At 40.8% G+C, this 17497-nt stretch overlaps 1 protein-coding gene across 2 annotated transcripts in view; it reads right to left on the bottom strand.

Annotated features, from left to right (window-relative positions):
- cenpo (centromere protein O) overlaps positions 1-14519 on the bottom strand; it is a 46252-nt gene extending 31733 nt beyond the window's left edge. For both annotated transcript variants that reach the window (XM_059025353.1, XM_034019133.3), the window contains exons 1-4: positions 14367-14519; positions 14015-14070; positions 2607-2707; positions 1309-1472 (exon numbers count right to left, since the gene is read on the bottom strand). In XM_059025353.1, coding sequence (XP_058881336.1) covers positions 1309-1472; positions 2607-2637 — 195 coding nt within the window. In that variant the 5' untranslated portion in view covers positions 2638-2707; positions 14015-14070; positions 14367-14519. The remainder of the gene's footprint in view (positions 1-1308; positions 1473-2606; positions 2708-14014; positions 14071-14366) is intronic.
- Positions 14520-17497: the final 2978 nt, after the last annotated feature.

Below are 17497 nucleotides of genomic sequence, written 5' to 3'. Positions count from 1 at the left end.
CCGTACTCATCATACTTCAAGGCGTCCAGCAAGGTCTTGATGCTGTTGTAATCCTCTTTGAGGTGCACCGAGTGAGCCAGGGGAAGAGACGGGTACTTGCACGGCTTTGAGGCTCCTGGATGAGCTGTCAATGAAGGACAGTATAACGAGAACATGATGGGAGACTACATTTGGGGGCTGATTCGTGAAAGTGATTTACAGTATAATCGTAAATCTCGAAAAACTACTCACTTCTAAATCTTTTGTAGTCATTTTTGTATTACTTTAGTATAAATACATGTTAATTTGGATTCATATGTTGTTTTTTTCGGACTTTATGTGAACGAAAAGACACAAATTCGCCCGTTTTCTCATTGGAAATAGGTAAATTTCAAAATATCACTGTCCTGGTCACAAAAGCAAAGTTTGTGGGGAATAATAGACATTTTCTATAGTTTTGAGGCATAAGCAATTAGGAAATAACACTTACTACCCAGGAACAAAAATGGTGTTACATAGTGTTATACTACCAAGCTTGTTGCCTTATTTACAATTTAAATGCAGATATCTATGATTTCATGAAAATAAATAAAGCAAAAAAATGGATTTAGCTCAAGGAAGACTATAATACATCAAAGACTACCATTAATTATCAAAATATAATACAGCAAAGACCACATAAAACTGTTGTTACAATCCCAGAACATTTGACACTTACTACTGCTGAACACTCTGTTTTATCCAAAGGTCTCACATTTGTACCTATAAAGAAATCCACTGACACATTTGCAGTCACCAATGACACACAGCATTTCTTTCGCCGCATGCGTTTACATGCCCATTTTCATGCAGACACAGATACAAATGAATTAGGTGCTTCACAATCCTCCAACACAGCTTCTGATTCCTTATATATTTTCCATATATACAAACAAAAGCACTCTACTTGGACACCAGCCTCCGGAGCTTTTCAAGCCTTAGATTTTTTCATTGATAAATGTGAACAAGAAATAAGTCAAATTAATTTTCAACAACACACTAATCGTTTAAACTTGACAACAGATGAATATCACGCCTTACAGAATATACAGAAACGTAATGACATCAAAATAAAACCTGCTGACAAAGGAGGAGCTGTAGTAGTTTGGAAAAAGGATCTATATATAGAAGAAGCATCTAAACAACTTTCTGACACTAACTTCTACATGAAAGTCCCAAATTATCTTACCCAACTGTTACAAACTACAGTCACATCATTAATAACTGTGTGATATGTGTGATACAAATACAAGTTAAAAATAATATGCAATGTTGATGGGGTCCCCTTACCCTGCCAGTGGCAATCTTGGCTCTGAGCTGGTCTCGGCTCACTTGCAGCACCTCCACTGTCTCTCTCAGCTCAGCCAGCCTTTCCTGTTGCAGCAGCCCCTCCTGCTGTTGGAGAGCCAAACTGCGAGACCGTGCCTCCAGCATCTCCAAGTGAGATAGCACATCTGGGGAGAGCACAGATACACTTTAGGTAAAGACATTACCAACTAGTCCCTTCCCTAACACTGCTTGAATTAATTTCTAGATTTGAGAATACATTACAAGACAAAATATATTGCCCCTATACAATATAAATCAGACATAACAAAGCTGGCCCTTAATAACTGTTGTGAAAACTTGTGATCTACTTGGATTTGTCCTTGCAAACTGTTCCCAAGATATAGCATTCATTAGTGCAATTAATTATGAGCCAAATATTATTCATAAATATGTAAACATGAACTAGACTCCAATTATGTGTGGTATAGAAAGAGTGTATAGTAGAAGCCAAAAAAAAAAAAAAACACACAACAAGGACCGTATCTCATGAATACACATAGCCCCGACACCACATAGATAACATGGACATAAACAAACAAGATAGCTGCTTCTGCATCCAGAGCTCAAAGAATATCAGACATTTGCAGAGCTTTTTTTTTTTTTTTTTTAGACGTTATAGTAATAAAATAATGACTTGGATCACATTATTGAGGAGTTTGGTGATAAAATCAGGAGATGATTTATCGGTATGCACTACTATGTAGAGGTATGTAAAAAATACAGCGAACAAGGGGTGGGGCGGGGCTGGAGATGCAGTACTGAGTGTCCTGTTGATATGCAGTGCCTTTTAAACCTGTTTTACTCTGAAAAAAAATGTAAACAGCGCGTCTAAAATAAACTGTGCGTGTGAAAATAAATTGGACCTGACGCGCTGAATAAATGGACCGCTAAGGGTTAACCTTCTTTAGGTCAAATCAATCGCTAACCGGAACTCAAGTAGGCCACCACCTAAATTCTAATACCAACAATAGTTTCAGCTAATGAATGTCCACTTCTAGTTATTTTACAATTGTATACAGCATAATAATGTTAAAGTGACAAATACATATGCAGGTATGTTGTTGGTTAAAATCGTATTGGTTCAATGCCAGAAAATCCTGACTTTTTTCCCATAAAACTGCTATGGGAACACACAACAGGGGAATGAATATGATCTCATTCTACATTCACTTTAGATATGAAGTTGAATTAATCTGTTCCAAGGCAGGTGGACTTCAACACAAGATTAACCTGTATGCAAGAAAACATGGAAATGCAACCTTCTTTCAGGAAGGCTTTTGCTTCCTCCATTCTGCAGTGGCTCTAGGGCTGGGATACCAATCCTTCCTGGGACTGGGATGAGAAGTCCAAGATAGAAAACCTAGGAAACATGGAGAAGTGACCAAGTGAGTTTTAAATTGCATCACAAGCATTGATACTGCACATGGTACAGGTAGTTTTTTTTTTTTCCATATTACTATAGCTAGATATACAGAGAATAATAATTCAATTCTGTAATTTAAAATTTCCTTACTACTAGCGGATTGTATTAAATATGTTTGAAAAACAAGCTCCCCTCGAAGATTAGTTCAGAGACTGTAGATCCTACCAAAGTTTTCGTACACTGTGTTGTAGGGCTGGGACAATGGTGATTTTTTACTATCGATGCATCGTTTTTTCATAACGCAAAAGAAACGTGTAAAATAAGAAGTACATATACAGTGCCGTGAAAAAGTATTTGCCCCCTGTCTGATTTACTGCATTTTTGCATATTTTTGACACTGAATGTTATCAGATCTTCAACCAAAACCTAATATTAGATAAAAGGGACCGTGAACAAATAACACATAAATTTGATACATATTTCATTTATTTATTACACATTTCTAATTATTTATGTCTAGTCACACTGTCAGCGAGGTTCCCCACAAAAAGTTAATAAAACATTACAACTAACATGTGGTTTGACATTTACCTGAATCAACAAACAATCTCCCTCTTGACCTGTGAGAGCACTGTACAGCAGGAATTGCGTACCCCGTACTGAATGGTTGGGCAGTTCATTCCAGGGGCAGTCGGAAGCCGGCCATTCAGGAAAGGGATGGCGTCACGGTACCAGGAGTCACCGCCTTAGTACGGTAAGCAAAGTTTCATTCATGAATTGGAGGAGACGTGACTGAACTAGCTATTGGAGGGGACGGGGCTGAGGGTACTTCAGGGGGACGTGACGTCGTAATCGGTTCCTTTGTTGTGGTTGATGGGAGGAAACGAGGACTGTTAGGAACCTGAGTTAAGTGTTTTGTTTTATTTGCAAATGTGTGTGTTTTGTCTTCATCAGACTGATTCAGCATGGATCTGGGAGCTGCAGCCTGGGGCCAGTGATTCCCCCGGACTTCACCGCACCTGCACTTAACTAGCATCACTGTTTCCAGCACCGCACCTGCACTAAGAGCATGCACTATCCGGAGACGTGTCTGTGTTTGTGTTGTGTCTGTGGTTTTGTAATTATTATTTCGGGACTGCAACCCCTTGTTTTGGCGCTGGCAATACCCAGGGGCAGATTAACGCACAGGCCCAGGGGCCCCCGGGAAAAATCTCTTTGCGGTGAAAATTTTCTATACCAGATCCATGGACTCCATATTCAAGCAAAACAGAACGGGTAAGTGTAACTTCCACTGACAGTCAGATCAAGCCTGCATTTGCGGCTGTGACTTGCGTTCCAATATGCAAATGACGTTGCGTGACTCGTCATAGATGCACAGTTTCCATTAGAATTCACTGACTTAGTAAAATACACGTTATCATGGATAGGCGATACTTAAGCGGGAGCGCTAGAGAAAGCTGAAGCAAGCAAAGGAGGTTAAAGGAGTTGCTTTATTACACAATATACCAACAATTGACCAATTCTTCAAGGAGAGAGAGAGAGAGAGAAACAAGAAACAACAGACGAAGAGGACGCGGTTTCGAGTTCGGCAGACACGGCTGCTGGAAATATAGGCCCTGGCCTGCTTCAACTATAGGAAGCTACAGATCGAGACCTGCGGGAAGCATGCGAGCTGGAGCCAGAGTCGGAGTCGGGACCGAGTGATGCTGGTGATGATGATGATGAGGTAAACGCAATACAAGCAGACAAATTTAGCAGCGATCCTGCATTGTGGGATTACATTAAGGAAAGTTTCAAGAGTTTTTGGATTGCTAAGGGTTCAGCTGCTTGTTAAAATAAAAACCTTAAAGGACGCGTATACTGTCTGAAGATGTGTTCTCTTGTCGGCTGCACAATGGTGAATCTGTTACGCGGGACTGGCTTATTTACTCACCATCCTCTGGAAATGTTTATTGCTTTGCCTGCAAACTTCTTTCATCCAAAACACACACCTCTATCAAAGGATTCAGTGATTGGAAACACCCTGAAGGCATTTCTGAACACGAGAAAAGCTTGGAACACTGAAATTGTATGCTTGCATGCAAAGACAACAGGTACAGTTGATGCAGCTTTATCTCGGCAGTTTCAGGCAGAGTGTCAGTACTGGAGAGATGTCCTTAAGCGTGTTGTAGCAGTTATTAAGTTCTTAAGTGAGCGTGGACTGGCTTTCCGTGGCCACGATGAGCTGCTAGGTTCACCACATAATGGCAACTATTTGGGGATTTTGGAGCTAATTGCTCAGTTTGATCCCTTTTTGGCAGATCACATAGCAAAATTTGGACAGAAGGGTAAAAGGCAATACTTTTTATCTGTCATCAACTACTTATGAAGAATTCATGGGGCAGAAAATAAAAAAACAAGAGCTGTAGAAATTCAACAAGCCAAATATTTTTCAGTTATTGTGGATTCAACACCAGATTTATCGCATGTTGATCAGCTGACTTTCATATTCAAATTTGTCAATTCAGAGGGGCAAATTGTAGAGCGATTTATTGGATTTGAGCCAACAGAGGAGCAAGCCTTGCTGAATGTGTACTTGCAATGATAAACAACTTGGATTTGGACATATCTAATTGCCGTGGACAATCCTATGACAATGCCAGCAATATGTCAAGAAGATACTACGGTCTGCAGGCCCATCTAAATCGACTAAACCCACTGATTCACTACGTTCCTTGTGCTGCCCATTCTTTAAATTTAGTGGGAGTTAACAGTATTAATAAGAGCTGTCCAAATGCAATACATTTTTTCTGGTTTGTGCAGTCGCTGTATGCCTTCTGCTCAGCGTCTACATATCACTGGAAACAGGTTTTGCATAATGATGGAAGCTCATTGGCACTCAAGTCTCTCAAACACATGATGGAGCAGCCGCGCAGATTCTACAATAGCTCTGTCAGAACTATGGCACAATTCGGCAAGCCCTGGAAAACCAGTCAAAAGATACGAACCAATCACATGACACACAACTGGAAGCTGCTTCCCTCAAGAGCAAAACAGCCTTTGTGGCACAATTTTGGGACACTGTTCTTCAGCGGTTTAAAATGACCAGCTTGCAATTACAGAAAAGTGACATCGACCTGAAGACAGTTCAGTTAATGCAATCACTTGAATCATTTGTGGCTTCCCTACGAGATCCATTCCAAAATTTTGAAAATGCTGCTAAAAACACATGCAAGAGTGTTTCACAAAAATATCAATGTGATCTGACTCGTACACGAAAACGAAAACAGTTTGCCGATGAATCGGGAGAACCTGAAGTCAAAAATAATATAATATATAATAATTCTCAGTAAATAGGAGTCTACAAGGTTGCTAAAACTCTAACGTCATTTCGTTTTCATGTTTGTTTGTTTTTTCCGCGATCCCATTAATCTAAATCAGTTTCTGAAGGCATATATTTGAGCAGTTAATTTAGGCATAGTGTATTACTATGCAATTGCTTTATTATTAATGCAGTGTAAACATTAAGTCTATGTATTCATGTGTTTTGATATATTCGTGTTTTCTGGGGGGTGTTGGGGGCCTAAATGTTATTTGTGCGCAGGGACCCAATAAATCTTAATCTGCCTCTGGCAATACCCATTGCTGGGTAGAGCCAGCTTTATTATTTAAACTCTGGTCAAGGAAAATAAAGAACTTGAACCGTGAACTTTGTGTTTATCCTTGTCTGGAGCACCTGCATCACCCTTTCACTATGCACTGCAACCCACACATTCACAGGGAGACAGAGCAACCACTGACTGTATATACGGATAGTCGGTATGCTTTTGGAATAGTGCATGATTACATGGGGTCCTGGGCCCGCAGAGGATTTTTAACCTCTACTGGAGAGAATGTAAAGCATGTACAATTGATTAAGGCTATTTGGGAACTGGCAGTCGGTCGTAAGTATCCCTTAGCAGTAGCAAAGGTGAAGGCACATACAGGAGGAACAGACCAGCTGTCCATAGATAATGCAGGAGGAGGACAGATTAGCAAAAGCAGCTGCATTACTCCCCGTGAGCAGCATTAGGAAGGTGGCCGTGAATGAGGTTATACCAGATATTGATGTGAGAGCAGCTCAAGCCGTGTTTAATACCCAGAAAGGTGTGGATTGTTTGATAAAACAAAAATGTGTCCTAGAAGGAGACGGTATATGGCAGCACAAGGGAGCCATAGTGGCCCCTGAGGGTCTAAGACGACCAATAATGACCGCTGCCCACTCCCTGAGCCATCCGGGGCAAGATGCAACTTTGGCCCTGGTACAGAAGGACTGGTGGTGGAAAGGGGTGGGCAGGGATGTGGCTAAGCACAGCCAGCAGTGCTTAATATGTGCACAGCACAACATGAGAAAACCAATTAAGACTAGAATGGGCCATGATATCCCGGCTATGGAGCCATGGCAGAAAGTGCAGATTGTCTTTATAGGGCCATTACCGCCCTCTAGAGGGTATAAGTACTGCTTGGTGATTATTGACAAGTTCAGCAAATGGGTAGAGGCATACCCGTGTAAAACCACTGCAGCCACGGTCGTAGCACGATTGTTGGTGGAGAAGTTGATTCCGTTGTGGGGAACCCCATTGGAATTTGACTCCGACCAGGGTACACATTTTATAGGAAAGATCATGAAGGAGGTGTGTAAACTGATGGGAGTAAAACAGAGGTTCCACATCCCTTACCACCCGCAGTCATCAGGGATGGTGGAAAGAATTGAACCGAACAATTAAGCAAGCACTAGGTAAAATGATGACTGAAAGGGTTCTGAGTGGGCAGCGCATTTCGCCGTAGTGTTGTTACGCATTAGAGCAACCCCCTCTCGAGCAACAGGACTGACACCATATGAGTTAATGACTGGGAGACGTATGAGACTCCCCACTGACATTTAGACTGGGCAGGACTCAAACTTGCTACTGGCAAACTCCAAATTACAGGATTACATTATTGGCATGTCCAAACATTTGAAAACATTATATGCGCAAGCGCAAAACCAGCAATCACCGATGTGCAAAATCAACAAAAGGGAAATGACACCCCCAGACCAGAGCCAGGGGACGAAATAATGATAATGACCTAAAGCTGGTGGTATGCAAGCGCAATGGCATGGCCCCTACGTCGTGCTGATGGCAACACATACCAGTGTGGCAGTGAAACTCCCTCACGAGGTAAAATGGGTTCACTGGTCACAAACTAAACATTACATCCGAGTAGACACATCAAACTTTGAGTTTGCTGAAACGCAATACCCTGAGACTAACGCCTTCTCTTACAGGTGGAGAGGAAGGTGATAACTAACATGATATGTGTTGCAGGTATCATATCATTCCAGAACCTGATCCATTCCAGCATGCCTGGATCTGGGAACAGCCGTGCCCTAGGAAGGGGCTCGTTGGAGTTCCATGGAGCAACTGTGCGTGGGTCCTTAGGGAGAGTGACAGCGATGGGTGGCAACAAAGGCCACTACCTCTTGAGTGTGACATAGAAGAAGCATGGCAGCCTGTGTGCCTGCTACGGGGTAACATCACTATGAAGGCAGCCCGAGACGAGCAATGCCCCAAATGTAAGGGAGAGGCAGACAATGTCACATACCACGCTATATGCAACCGGTCCCGCGATGGCTGCTATGGGGTCGGATGCACCAATTGGTATGGGGAGAACTGGAGCATACTAACGGATCAGCCGATACAGTCTGTATATAACTTAATTGTGGGCGATGGGGCTGCAATTTCGGGAACACCAGTGGGTGGGAATGTGTAAATATTACAAGCGCAAGGGTGATGACTGTCTGTGATTATACGTGGGAAACCTACGGATATATAGGGGGCATGAAGTTGCGCTTTCCAACCGCCCAGTGTCCCCCTTTGTCACCCTCTCCTCCAGGCAGGTTGGTGCCGGTGGGGAGGGTGAAACCCCTGTATACTGGGATTAACTGGCTTCAAACATTAGTTAGAGTAGATATTCTAGTGTAGTAACTCAATATGCTAAAAGATGTGGGGAGTTCAACCTGCTGGTTGAAATATTAAATAAAACCATAGTGCAAGAGATAAAGAATTATCAGCATAATGCCAGTGGTAGACAGAAGAGGGATTCTTTGATGACATGGCAGGGTGGTTTGGAGCTGTAAATTCTGGCCTGAATTCTGTAAGTAGTATCGAACAGCAACAAGAAAGCCATGGACCGTTTTTGAGAACGGGAGATGCTATTCAAAAGCTGGCCACGGCAGAACAAATGACAGGGAAAACTGTTGATATCGCTGTAAATGTGCTACGTGTTATATCACACGCTATATCTGAAGATTTGAATTTAACAACAAGGGAAGAGTGGTGTTATAGAATGCAAGCCGCACTAACCAGAGATGTTATAGTAGCTATTAGAGATTTACACGAGGGAATGCTAGGGAGGGCATTGAAAAGAGAGGTGATGCAGAGATTGGCACGAACAGGGTACCCTGTGAGTCGCCAATTCCAAGACAATATTGTCGTTCAGACAGAGCGTTATATTAATGGTGTATGTTTCATTTTGGTTGCTCCATAGAACCACCAGTCAGGATCAACACAGCACAGGGATGAGAGAAAATAGTATTGGGGTAGTGATTGGAGCACGGGTCATTGTCCCGCAAATTAGCTGGGTACTAATGCCACTATGTACCTAAGGTCAGCTGAGTGTATTGAATTAGGAAATGCCATATTATGTGACCATGCCGGTAGCAGAAACCTGTCAGCACAAATAATGGATGCCACTGTGCACCCGAAGATAGGGTACGAGCACGGCGCTCAGATGCAGAATGGGACATGGTGCATCACGACCTGTGGCAAGCATGATAGTGGGTGGTGACTGTAAGGTGTGCCCGATGTCTCCCACCGCGTGTTTTGAACCACGTGGGATGGTGACTGTGGGACACGTGAGCTTGCATCTGACCCCGCCAATAAACATCTCAGGAGGCAGAGGTCTGGATGAAGACGATCAATCATACAGGCGTGCTGCTGGCATTAGAGCATGTTGAGACACAGTTGGCAGGTATTAGTACCCGATAGTTGTGGATCGAGTGCAAGCGTCATTGGCTGGCAATACCGGTCACCTCATACTATCAAACGCCCGCTCTTGCGGTTGGGGTATTCTATGCGGGTTAACAGGAGAGGTAGCTGGTGTAGATGGGGCTGATTGGTGGAATTATTATTATTATTATTATTATTATTATTATTATTATTATTTATTTCTTAGCAGACGCCCTTATCCAGGGCGACTTACAATCCCAAGCAAATACATTTCAAGTGAATATGGTAGGACATTTGTCCTCAGTATTATCCATGCTTGCTTTATTGATTTCTGTACTGCTGCTATGTTATTTTAAATGCCTATTGAAAAAGCAGAAACGCCTCCTCCATGGGCTGATGACCGAATCTATTTGCTCACGCATCTGGTCAATGGTACCAGTGACCCAATATGAGCCACTTTCCCAGAACGATGCAGTGTAGAGGCATGTGCTAGTAACCTCTGCCTTGACACTTGGACCATCTCGGCCAGGATTGCTTGAAGGTCCAAAGGAGGGACTGAAGAGGTAACTAATATGTGGTTTAACATTTAACAGGTTAAGAAGGGCTACATGATGTTTAACTATGAAATGTGACCATGAAATGTTCCAGTATGTTCTAGTGAAATTGCTTGAAATGTGTTTCTCAAGAGATAAAAAGGGATATGGCTAGGGCGCCGTTATGTCTACTTTGTGGCAAAACTGCCTAAAAACAAACCCTTATAAAGGAATCTTCATCTTCGAGAAAGTTCTATAACCATGCTGACGTGTTAATCTGCCTATTGTTGCTACGCTAGTAGTGTATAAATATTGAGCTACCTTGTCAATTATTAAGAGAGAGAGTGAGTGAACTGTTGTCATTTCTGCTCTTCCCTTGCGCACATTGTAATAAACTTCTTGAACTGCTATCGAGTGGAGTCATCAGTCATTTCGCACTTGGTAGGGGCTTTCCCTACTACAGACAGCACCCGACAAAATATGACATCAGGAACACAAGTAAAAAACAAAAGGAAGCAACACCTTCAGTGACGGCTTATTTTGGAAATAAAGTTGATCCAAAAAGCATTAGAGCAAAATAAATAACAGGCCTGATAGTGGATGTTGTCACACAAGATATCAGACCTGTTAATATAGTAGAGGGAGCTGCGTTTAAAAATCTGATGGTGAATCTTGCTCCGGGCTATGAAAACGCTCCGTCGAAAGACAATCTCCAAAATCATTACTCTGGATCACGAACGTGCAAAGGAAAAGCTTAGACAGGATTGAAGTTAGGAGTGTAATTCAATGTCCATCACTACCGATGTATGGTCAAGCATGACACAAAAAGCGTTTTTAACAGTCACCTGCCATTACTTAAGCAAAACTGGGAACTCGAGTCAAAAGTATTAGCGACACGAAAATTACATGAGAAGCACACAGCTGTGAATTTAGCAGAAGCGATCAATCATAAACACAGTGTCTGAAGTGGCTACAAAAGTAATAGCTTGTGTTCATGACAACGCAGCCAACGTGTGCAGAGCAATATCTTTGCTTTCTGCAAGCGAGCGTGCTGTGTTACTTTTTGGTAGCGTGGCAAGTGTGAGCAGTGCAGGGCACAATATAAATCTCTGCATTCAGAAAAGCTTGGACGACGTACAACAAGTCCATATGTTCGTGGCAGCAGCAAGGATACTGGTTGCACATTTTAAAAAGAGTGAGATGGCAACAAGCACTTTAAATAGGAAACAAACAGAAATGCTGAACAGAAAAAGCACCACTCAAGTTAATACAGGACGTACAAACAAGGTGGAACACGGTTTATTATGTGTTTGATCACTGCCTTGAATTAAAATGGCCAGTTATTGCAGTTTTATCAAACCCAGATTTGACCAAAAAGTCTGACGCAGCTACTTTAGATTTCAAGACTGAGCAGTGGTAGCTAATGGCTGAGGTATTACATCTACTACAGCCATTCGAACTGGCTACAGTACTTATGAGTGCAGAGAAAAACATTACAGCTAGTTCTTTGTACCCACTTGCAACAGTGATAAAACATAGACTGACTAAAGTTCCTGATGAAGAGGAGACACCGTCTTCTTCAAACTCAACTGATTTGCTAATTCCAGTTACACAGTTTGAGAGATAAGCCAGTGCATAATTTGTCTCAGCGATTGTGTTTACATCAGCTTAATGACCCAAGTAATGAGGTTATGCCGTTTCTTTTTGTATCATTTCTTGACCCCACGATCTCGCCATCTGGATTTCCTATCCGAACAGGCCAAAGCCTGCGTGTCTGAAGCACTGTCTTCCAAACTAGTGAGGCTGGTGGAGGACAACCTCGAAAATGAAGGAAATCACGCCTGTACAACTGAGTGCAGCACAGAGGACTTATCTGTTAAAAAGAAAACGAAGACCGAACAAGCAATGGAATTGTTACTACGTGGACAGCAACAAACACACACTACTTCCAAGGAAACCTTAATCCAACAAGGAGATGACGATTTATGCTTCTGAAACTCCATTAAACATCAGCGAAGATCCCCTGATTTGGTAGAAAAATAACCAGACACGCTTTCCCAAACTAGCAGCCTTGGCAAAGAGCATGTTAAGTATCCCTGCAACATCGATCCCGAGCGAGTGTGTGTTCAGCAAAGCAGGGATGCTTGTGAACAAACTCTGTTCTTCTTTGAAACCAGAGAATGTGGATGCTGTATATTTCTGAATAAAAACAGAAAATAAGCTCTGGAGAGAGCACAGACTTTGTTACGTTGGACTTGTAAATAGTTATTCTTGTGCTCCCTGTTGGAGTTTTTTTTCCTCTAATCCGGTTGCTGTCATTTTAAGGCAAGCTTAATATTTTTAATGTTTTATTAACTTTTTGTGGGGAACCTCGCCGACAGTGTGACTAGACATAAAGAATTAGAAATGTGTAGTGTTAAGTTAATCTGAAGAAACGTTTACTTTTCATGATAAAATCTGATGAAAATATGTACTTATTATTCACACTGTTTCTTTTGCGTTGTGAAAAAACGAAGCACCGATAGTAAAGAAAACACTATCGTCCCAGCCCTACTCTCACATGACATTGCTGAACTGCTATTAAACTGGTTCATATTTGTTACTGTTATTGTAAATAAGGTCTAAACAGGTCTTTTCACCTTTATTTGTAGACTGAACTACTGTGTTAGTGGAAGACTGTATGTGATTCTCACAACTGTGCTGGACATTTGGTTTTCTGAACTGTTGTAATATAATTCTTAGGTTTTCCTAAAATTTTTAATGCCAGCAATGAGCCAAGTGATGTATATAAACATTATGACAGATTTGAAGTGTCTTCAGGTGCTTTACTTACTATTACAAGAGTCTGATTGAAAATAAATAAATAAAGAAAATAAATAAATAAATAAAGAATTGTGGTAATATTTATTAAATGTACTTATTTTAACTACCAACATTATATTTATGTTCAAATGCCATATTTAATTATTAACACGTTGATAAACAAAATGGGAACAAATGGAATTGGCCATTTTTGAAAAACGGAATTTGGTTGGAACGAATGGAACAATTAGTAGCCCTAAAAATGGTTACAATTGAAGTGCAGACGCCAGTGTTTTATACAGCCGTATAAAGCAATGTTATGCAGGCCACCAGTTAAGCATGCAGTCTACATCTACGACAACAACCGACAGGGCTGCAAAAGATCAAAGGATGATTCAAAATCAGAGCCACAATAAATGTCTTATTTAAATTTAAAGTAAATTGTAAAATTGTTGAGATACTTGTGTTGGAATATTGTTTCAGAATTGTATAAGAATGTTTTTTTGTATTCAGCCGATGAAGGACTTGTAGTCCAAAACGTCCTGATAATTGATTTGTAATCAATTATTCTACCTTTTTAAGTACCTGAAATATGCTTTTTTTTCTTATTGATCATTTTGGTACACAGCAGTTTTCCTTTTTCTCAGTCTTATATATATATATATATATATATATATATATATATATATATATATATATATATATTAGCCGAAGGTTTCTCACTGATAATTTACCCTTTCTCAGTCAAAACGGCAAGCTTTCTTAAAAGCTTAGAGGGAACGCTGCTTCAATGCATCGGGACGGTCCCGGCCATGTGGGACTTTGGCATGTAATACATGATGTATGCTAATGTATGTATTATTCCCTACTGCCTGCAGTTCAGAATCACTGCGAATGTCCAATATCAAAACAACTTCTGCCTGGTAATAAAACAGTAATATCAAAATGAAGTGCCTTACCGTTGCTTTTGTTGGTACAGTAGTCCGACTCAACGTAAGTTATAGTGTATTCCTTCCTGAAAATTTAAAAACAGCGCGCATGAACAGACTACACCCATAAAAAAATAAATAAATACATAAATCGATTAAAAAAACACACACACACACACAAAACAAGCAAGTTATTTTAAAGTAACTGGAAAAAATAATTTAAATAAAAATATTTTCTAAAGATATAAATACACTTTGAGTGACTCATTGTTATACAGAAAGACGACATAGGCGCCATTTCTTAGTATGGCATACAAAAAAAGGATAACTATGCATAGCGAGAAGAGGCTACAAACTACGGCAAACACTCAACACAACTTACCACGTTAATTTACAAATATTTACATTGTGCTACTGCAAAAATAAACGGTACTTTTAAGTTTAGCAATAAAATTGTAATTTCCGCTTCCGGGGGGCTTGCTAGGACTATATAAAGAAGGATAGGACAGTCAATCCCGTGATTCAGTTCGGTACTCCATTACAGGCGCCATTTTTGGAGCCCACTCAGTACTGAATACATTGCGGCGATGCTGTGTTGCAGCGCCAGGATATACCGGTATTTTTTTTAATAACAATACAAAATATCGTTACTATAAAGTGACTGATTATTATTTATGCGAATTAATGCTTGATTATGTCAAGAAACATTTTACCAGCGCAAGCGCAAATACATTAAGAGCATTGCGAGTGCACTGTAAAGTGCTCTACGGGCTCCAGAAATGCTCCACTGTTTACTAACTCCGCCCACTTGTGACATAGTCCTAGAGGGCTTGTCTGCCTTCTTGTAGAATGATGCTGTTCAGTTGGACTGTAGTGCCACCTACTAGAGTGGACGATGTGAAACTGGCTTACATACTGTATTTATCCCAGAAAGGTGCAAGGAAAAAAAAGGATAGGACAATGATGTCACAAATGAACGGGGCTAACAGTGGCGCTCTTGCCTGGAGCCCAGAAGAGCATTTTGACAGTGCACTCTCAGTGCGTTTGACATATTTGTACTTGCCTTGGCGAAATGTTTCATGCCATATATCAACTTGCATTTGCATAGGTAACTGAACTAGCAGAGAGCAAAGCTTTAAATTCCCCAGAACAGGTAACAGGGATATGTTTTTTTGAAGAAGAAGAAGAAACTTTGGCTTGCAGCAAAAGTGCTGTGCTCACGCTGTCCATCGCAGTTGTCAGTGACAGACAGCTTAGTGTAACCATGAGGCTGAAGTTGGCTTCTTATTCACCTGTTTCTTTTTCGCTTGTTTCTTATTCGCCGTTGCTTTGTATTTAAGGGGTTAACTCACGTTGGGCTGCTAATTCCTCCGTGGATATTTATAGAGGGGCAGCTCCTCAACAATATTCATTTCTGTTTTGCTCAGCCCAACACTGATTTCAGGGTCATAACGGCTGGCACACATGCTTGAATAAGTAACAGTGTATTTAAGGGGTTAAAATCACGTTGGGCTGAAAATTACTCTGTGGATATTTATGGAGGGGCAGCTCCTAAACAATATCCATTTGTTTGGTAACATAGAGGGGTTCCCCCTCTGTGAGAATCAACATTGCAATCAGTGGCCCAGAGCGATTTAGCACCCAAAATACCCCAGTTACTTATTCAATTTGTGTTACATTTGCTGTATGCGAATAAGAAGCTGAAATGTGCCATGTTTGCCCGCTGTTTTTGTATTAAAATCTGTTTTGGGCCGGATAAATACCCATGGATGACATACAGACGTTCCCCTTCTGTGAAAATCAACAGTATTAAATAAGTGTATTAAAATAAGTGGCCCAAAGACATTTCACCCTTGACATACCTCAGTTACTTGTTCAATTTGTGTTACATTTCTATGTGAATAAGAAGCTGGAATGCGCTATCTGTGCCATGTTTGCCTGCTGTTTTTCTATCAAAATCAGTTTTGGGCCAGGATAAATGCATATAAGAACATAAGAACATAAGAAAGTTTACAAACGAGAGGAGGCCATTCAGTCCATCTTGCTTGTTTGGTTGTTAGTAGCGTATTGATCCCAGAATCTCATCAAGCAGCTTCTTGAAGGATCCCAGGGTGTCAGCTTCAACAACATTACTGGGGAGTTGGTTCCAGACCCTCACAATTCTCTGTGTAAAAAAGTGCCTCCTATTTTCTGTTCTGAATGCCCCTTTATCTAATCTCCATTTGTGACCCCTGGTCCTTGTTTCTTTTTTCAGGTCAAAAAAGTCCCCTAGGTCAACATTGTCTATACCTTTTAGGATTTTGAATGCTTGAATCAGATCGCCGTGTAGTCTTCTTTGTTCAAGACTGAATAGATTCAATTCTTTTAGCCTGTCTGCATACGACATGCCTTTTAAACCCGGGATAATTCTGGTTGCTCTTCTTTGCACTCTTTCTAGAGCAGCAATATCCTTTTTGTAACAAGGTGACCAGAACTGAACACAATATTCTAGGTGAGATCTTACTAATGCATTGTAAAGTTTTAACATTACTTCCCTTGATTTAAATTCAACACTTCTCACAATATATCCGAGCATCTTGTTGGCCTTTTTATAGCTTCCCCACATTGTCTAGATGAAGACATTTCTGGGTCAACATAAACTCCTAGGTCTTTTTCAGAGTTCCCTTCTTCAATTTCAGTATCTCCCATATGGTATTTATAATGCACATTTTTATTGCCTGCGTGCAGTACCTTACACTCTTCTCTATTAAATGTCATTTGCCATGTGTCTGTGTCTTTTGAATGACCTTTGCTGTTGCAACAGTGTTTGCCACTCCTCCTATTTTTGTGTCATCTGCAAATTTAACAAGTTTGCTTACTATACCAGAATCTAAATTATTAATGTAGATTCGGAATAGCAGAGGACCTAATACTGATCCCTGTGGTACACGACTGGTTACCTCGCTCCATTTTGAGGTTTCTCCTCTAATCAGTACTTTCTGTTTTCTACATGTTAACCACTCCCTAATCCATGTGCATGCATTTCCTTGAATCCCTACTGCGTTCAGTTTGAGAATTAATCTTTCATGCGGGACTTTGTCAAAAGCTTTCTGGAAATCTAAATAAACCATGTCGTATGCTTTGCAATTATCCATTTTTAATGTTGCATCCTCAAAAAAGTCAAGTAGGTTAGTTAGACACGATCTCCCTGTCCTAAAACCATGCTGACTGTCTCCCAGGATATTGTTACCATATAGGTAATTTTCCATTTTGGATCTTATTATAGTTTCCATAAGTTTACATATAATAGAAGTCAGGCTTATTGGTCTGTAGTTACCTGGTTTGGTTTTGTCTCCCTTTTTGTGGATCGGTATTACGTTTGCTATTTTCCAGTCTGTCGGTCCAACCCCTGTGTCAAGAGACTGTTGTATGATTTTGGTTAGCGGTTTGTAAATAACTTCTTTCATTTCTTTGAGTACTATTGGGAGGATCTCATCCGGCCCAGGGGATTTGTTTATTTTAAGAGCTCCTAGT

This window comes from Acipenser ruthenus, chromosome 6 (genome assembly GCF_902713425.1).
Source record: "Acipenser ruthenus chromosome 6, fAciRut3.2 maternal haplotype, whole genome shotgun sequence".
NCBI classification, from domain to species: domain Eukaryota; kingdom Metazoa; phylum Chordata; class Actinopteri; order Acipenseriformes; family Acipenseridae; genus Acipenser; species Acipenser ruthenus.
This window is presented reverse-complemented; position numbering and strand designations above follow the sequence as displayed.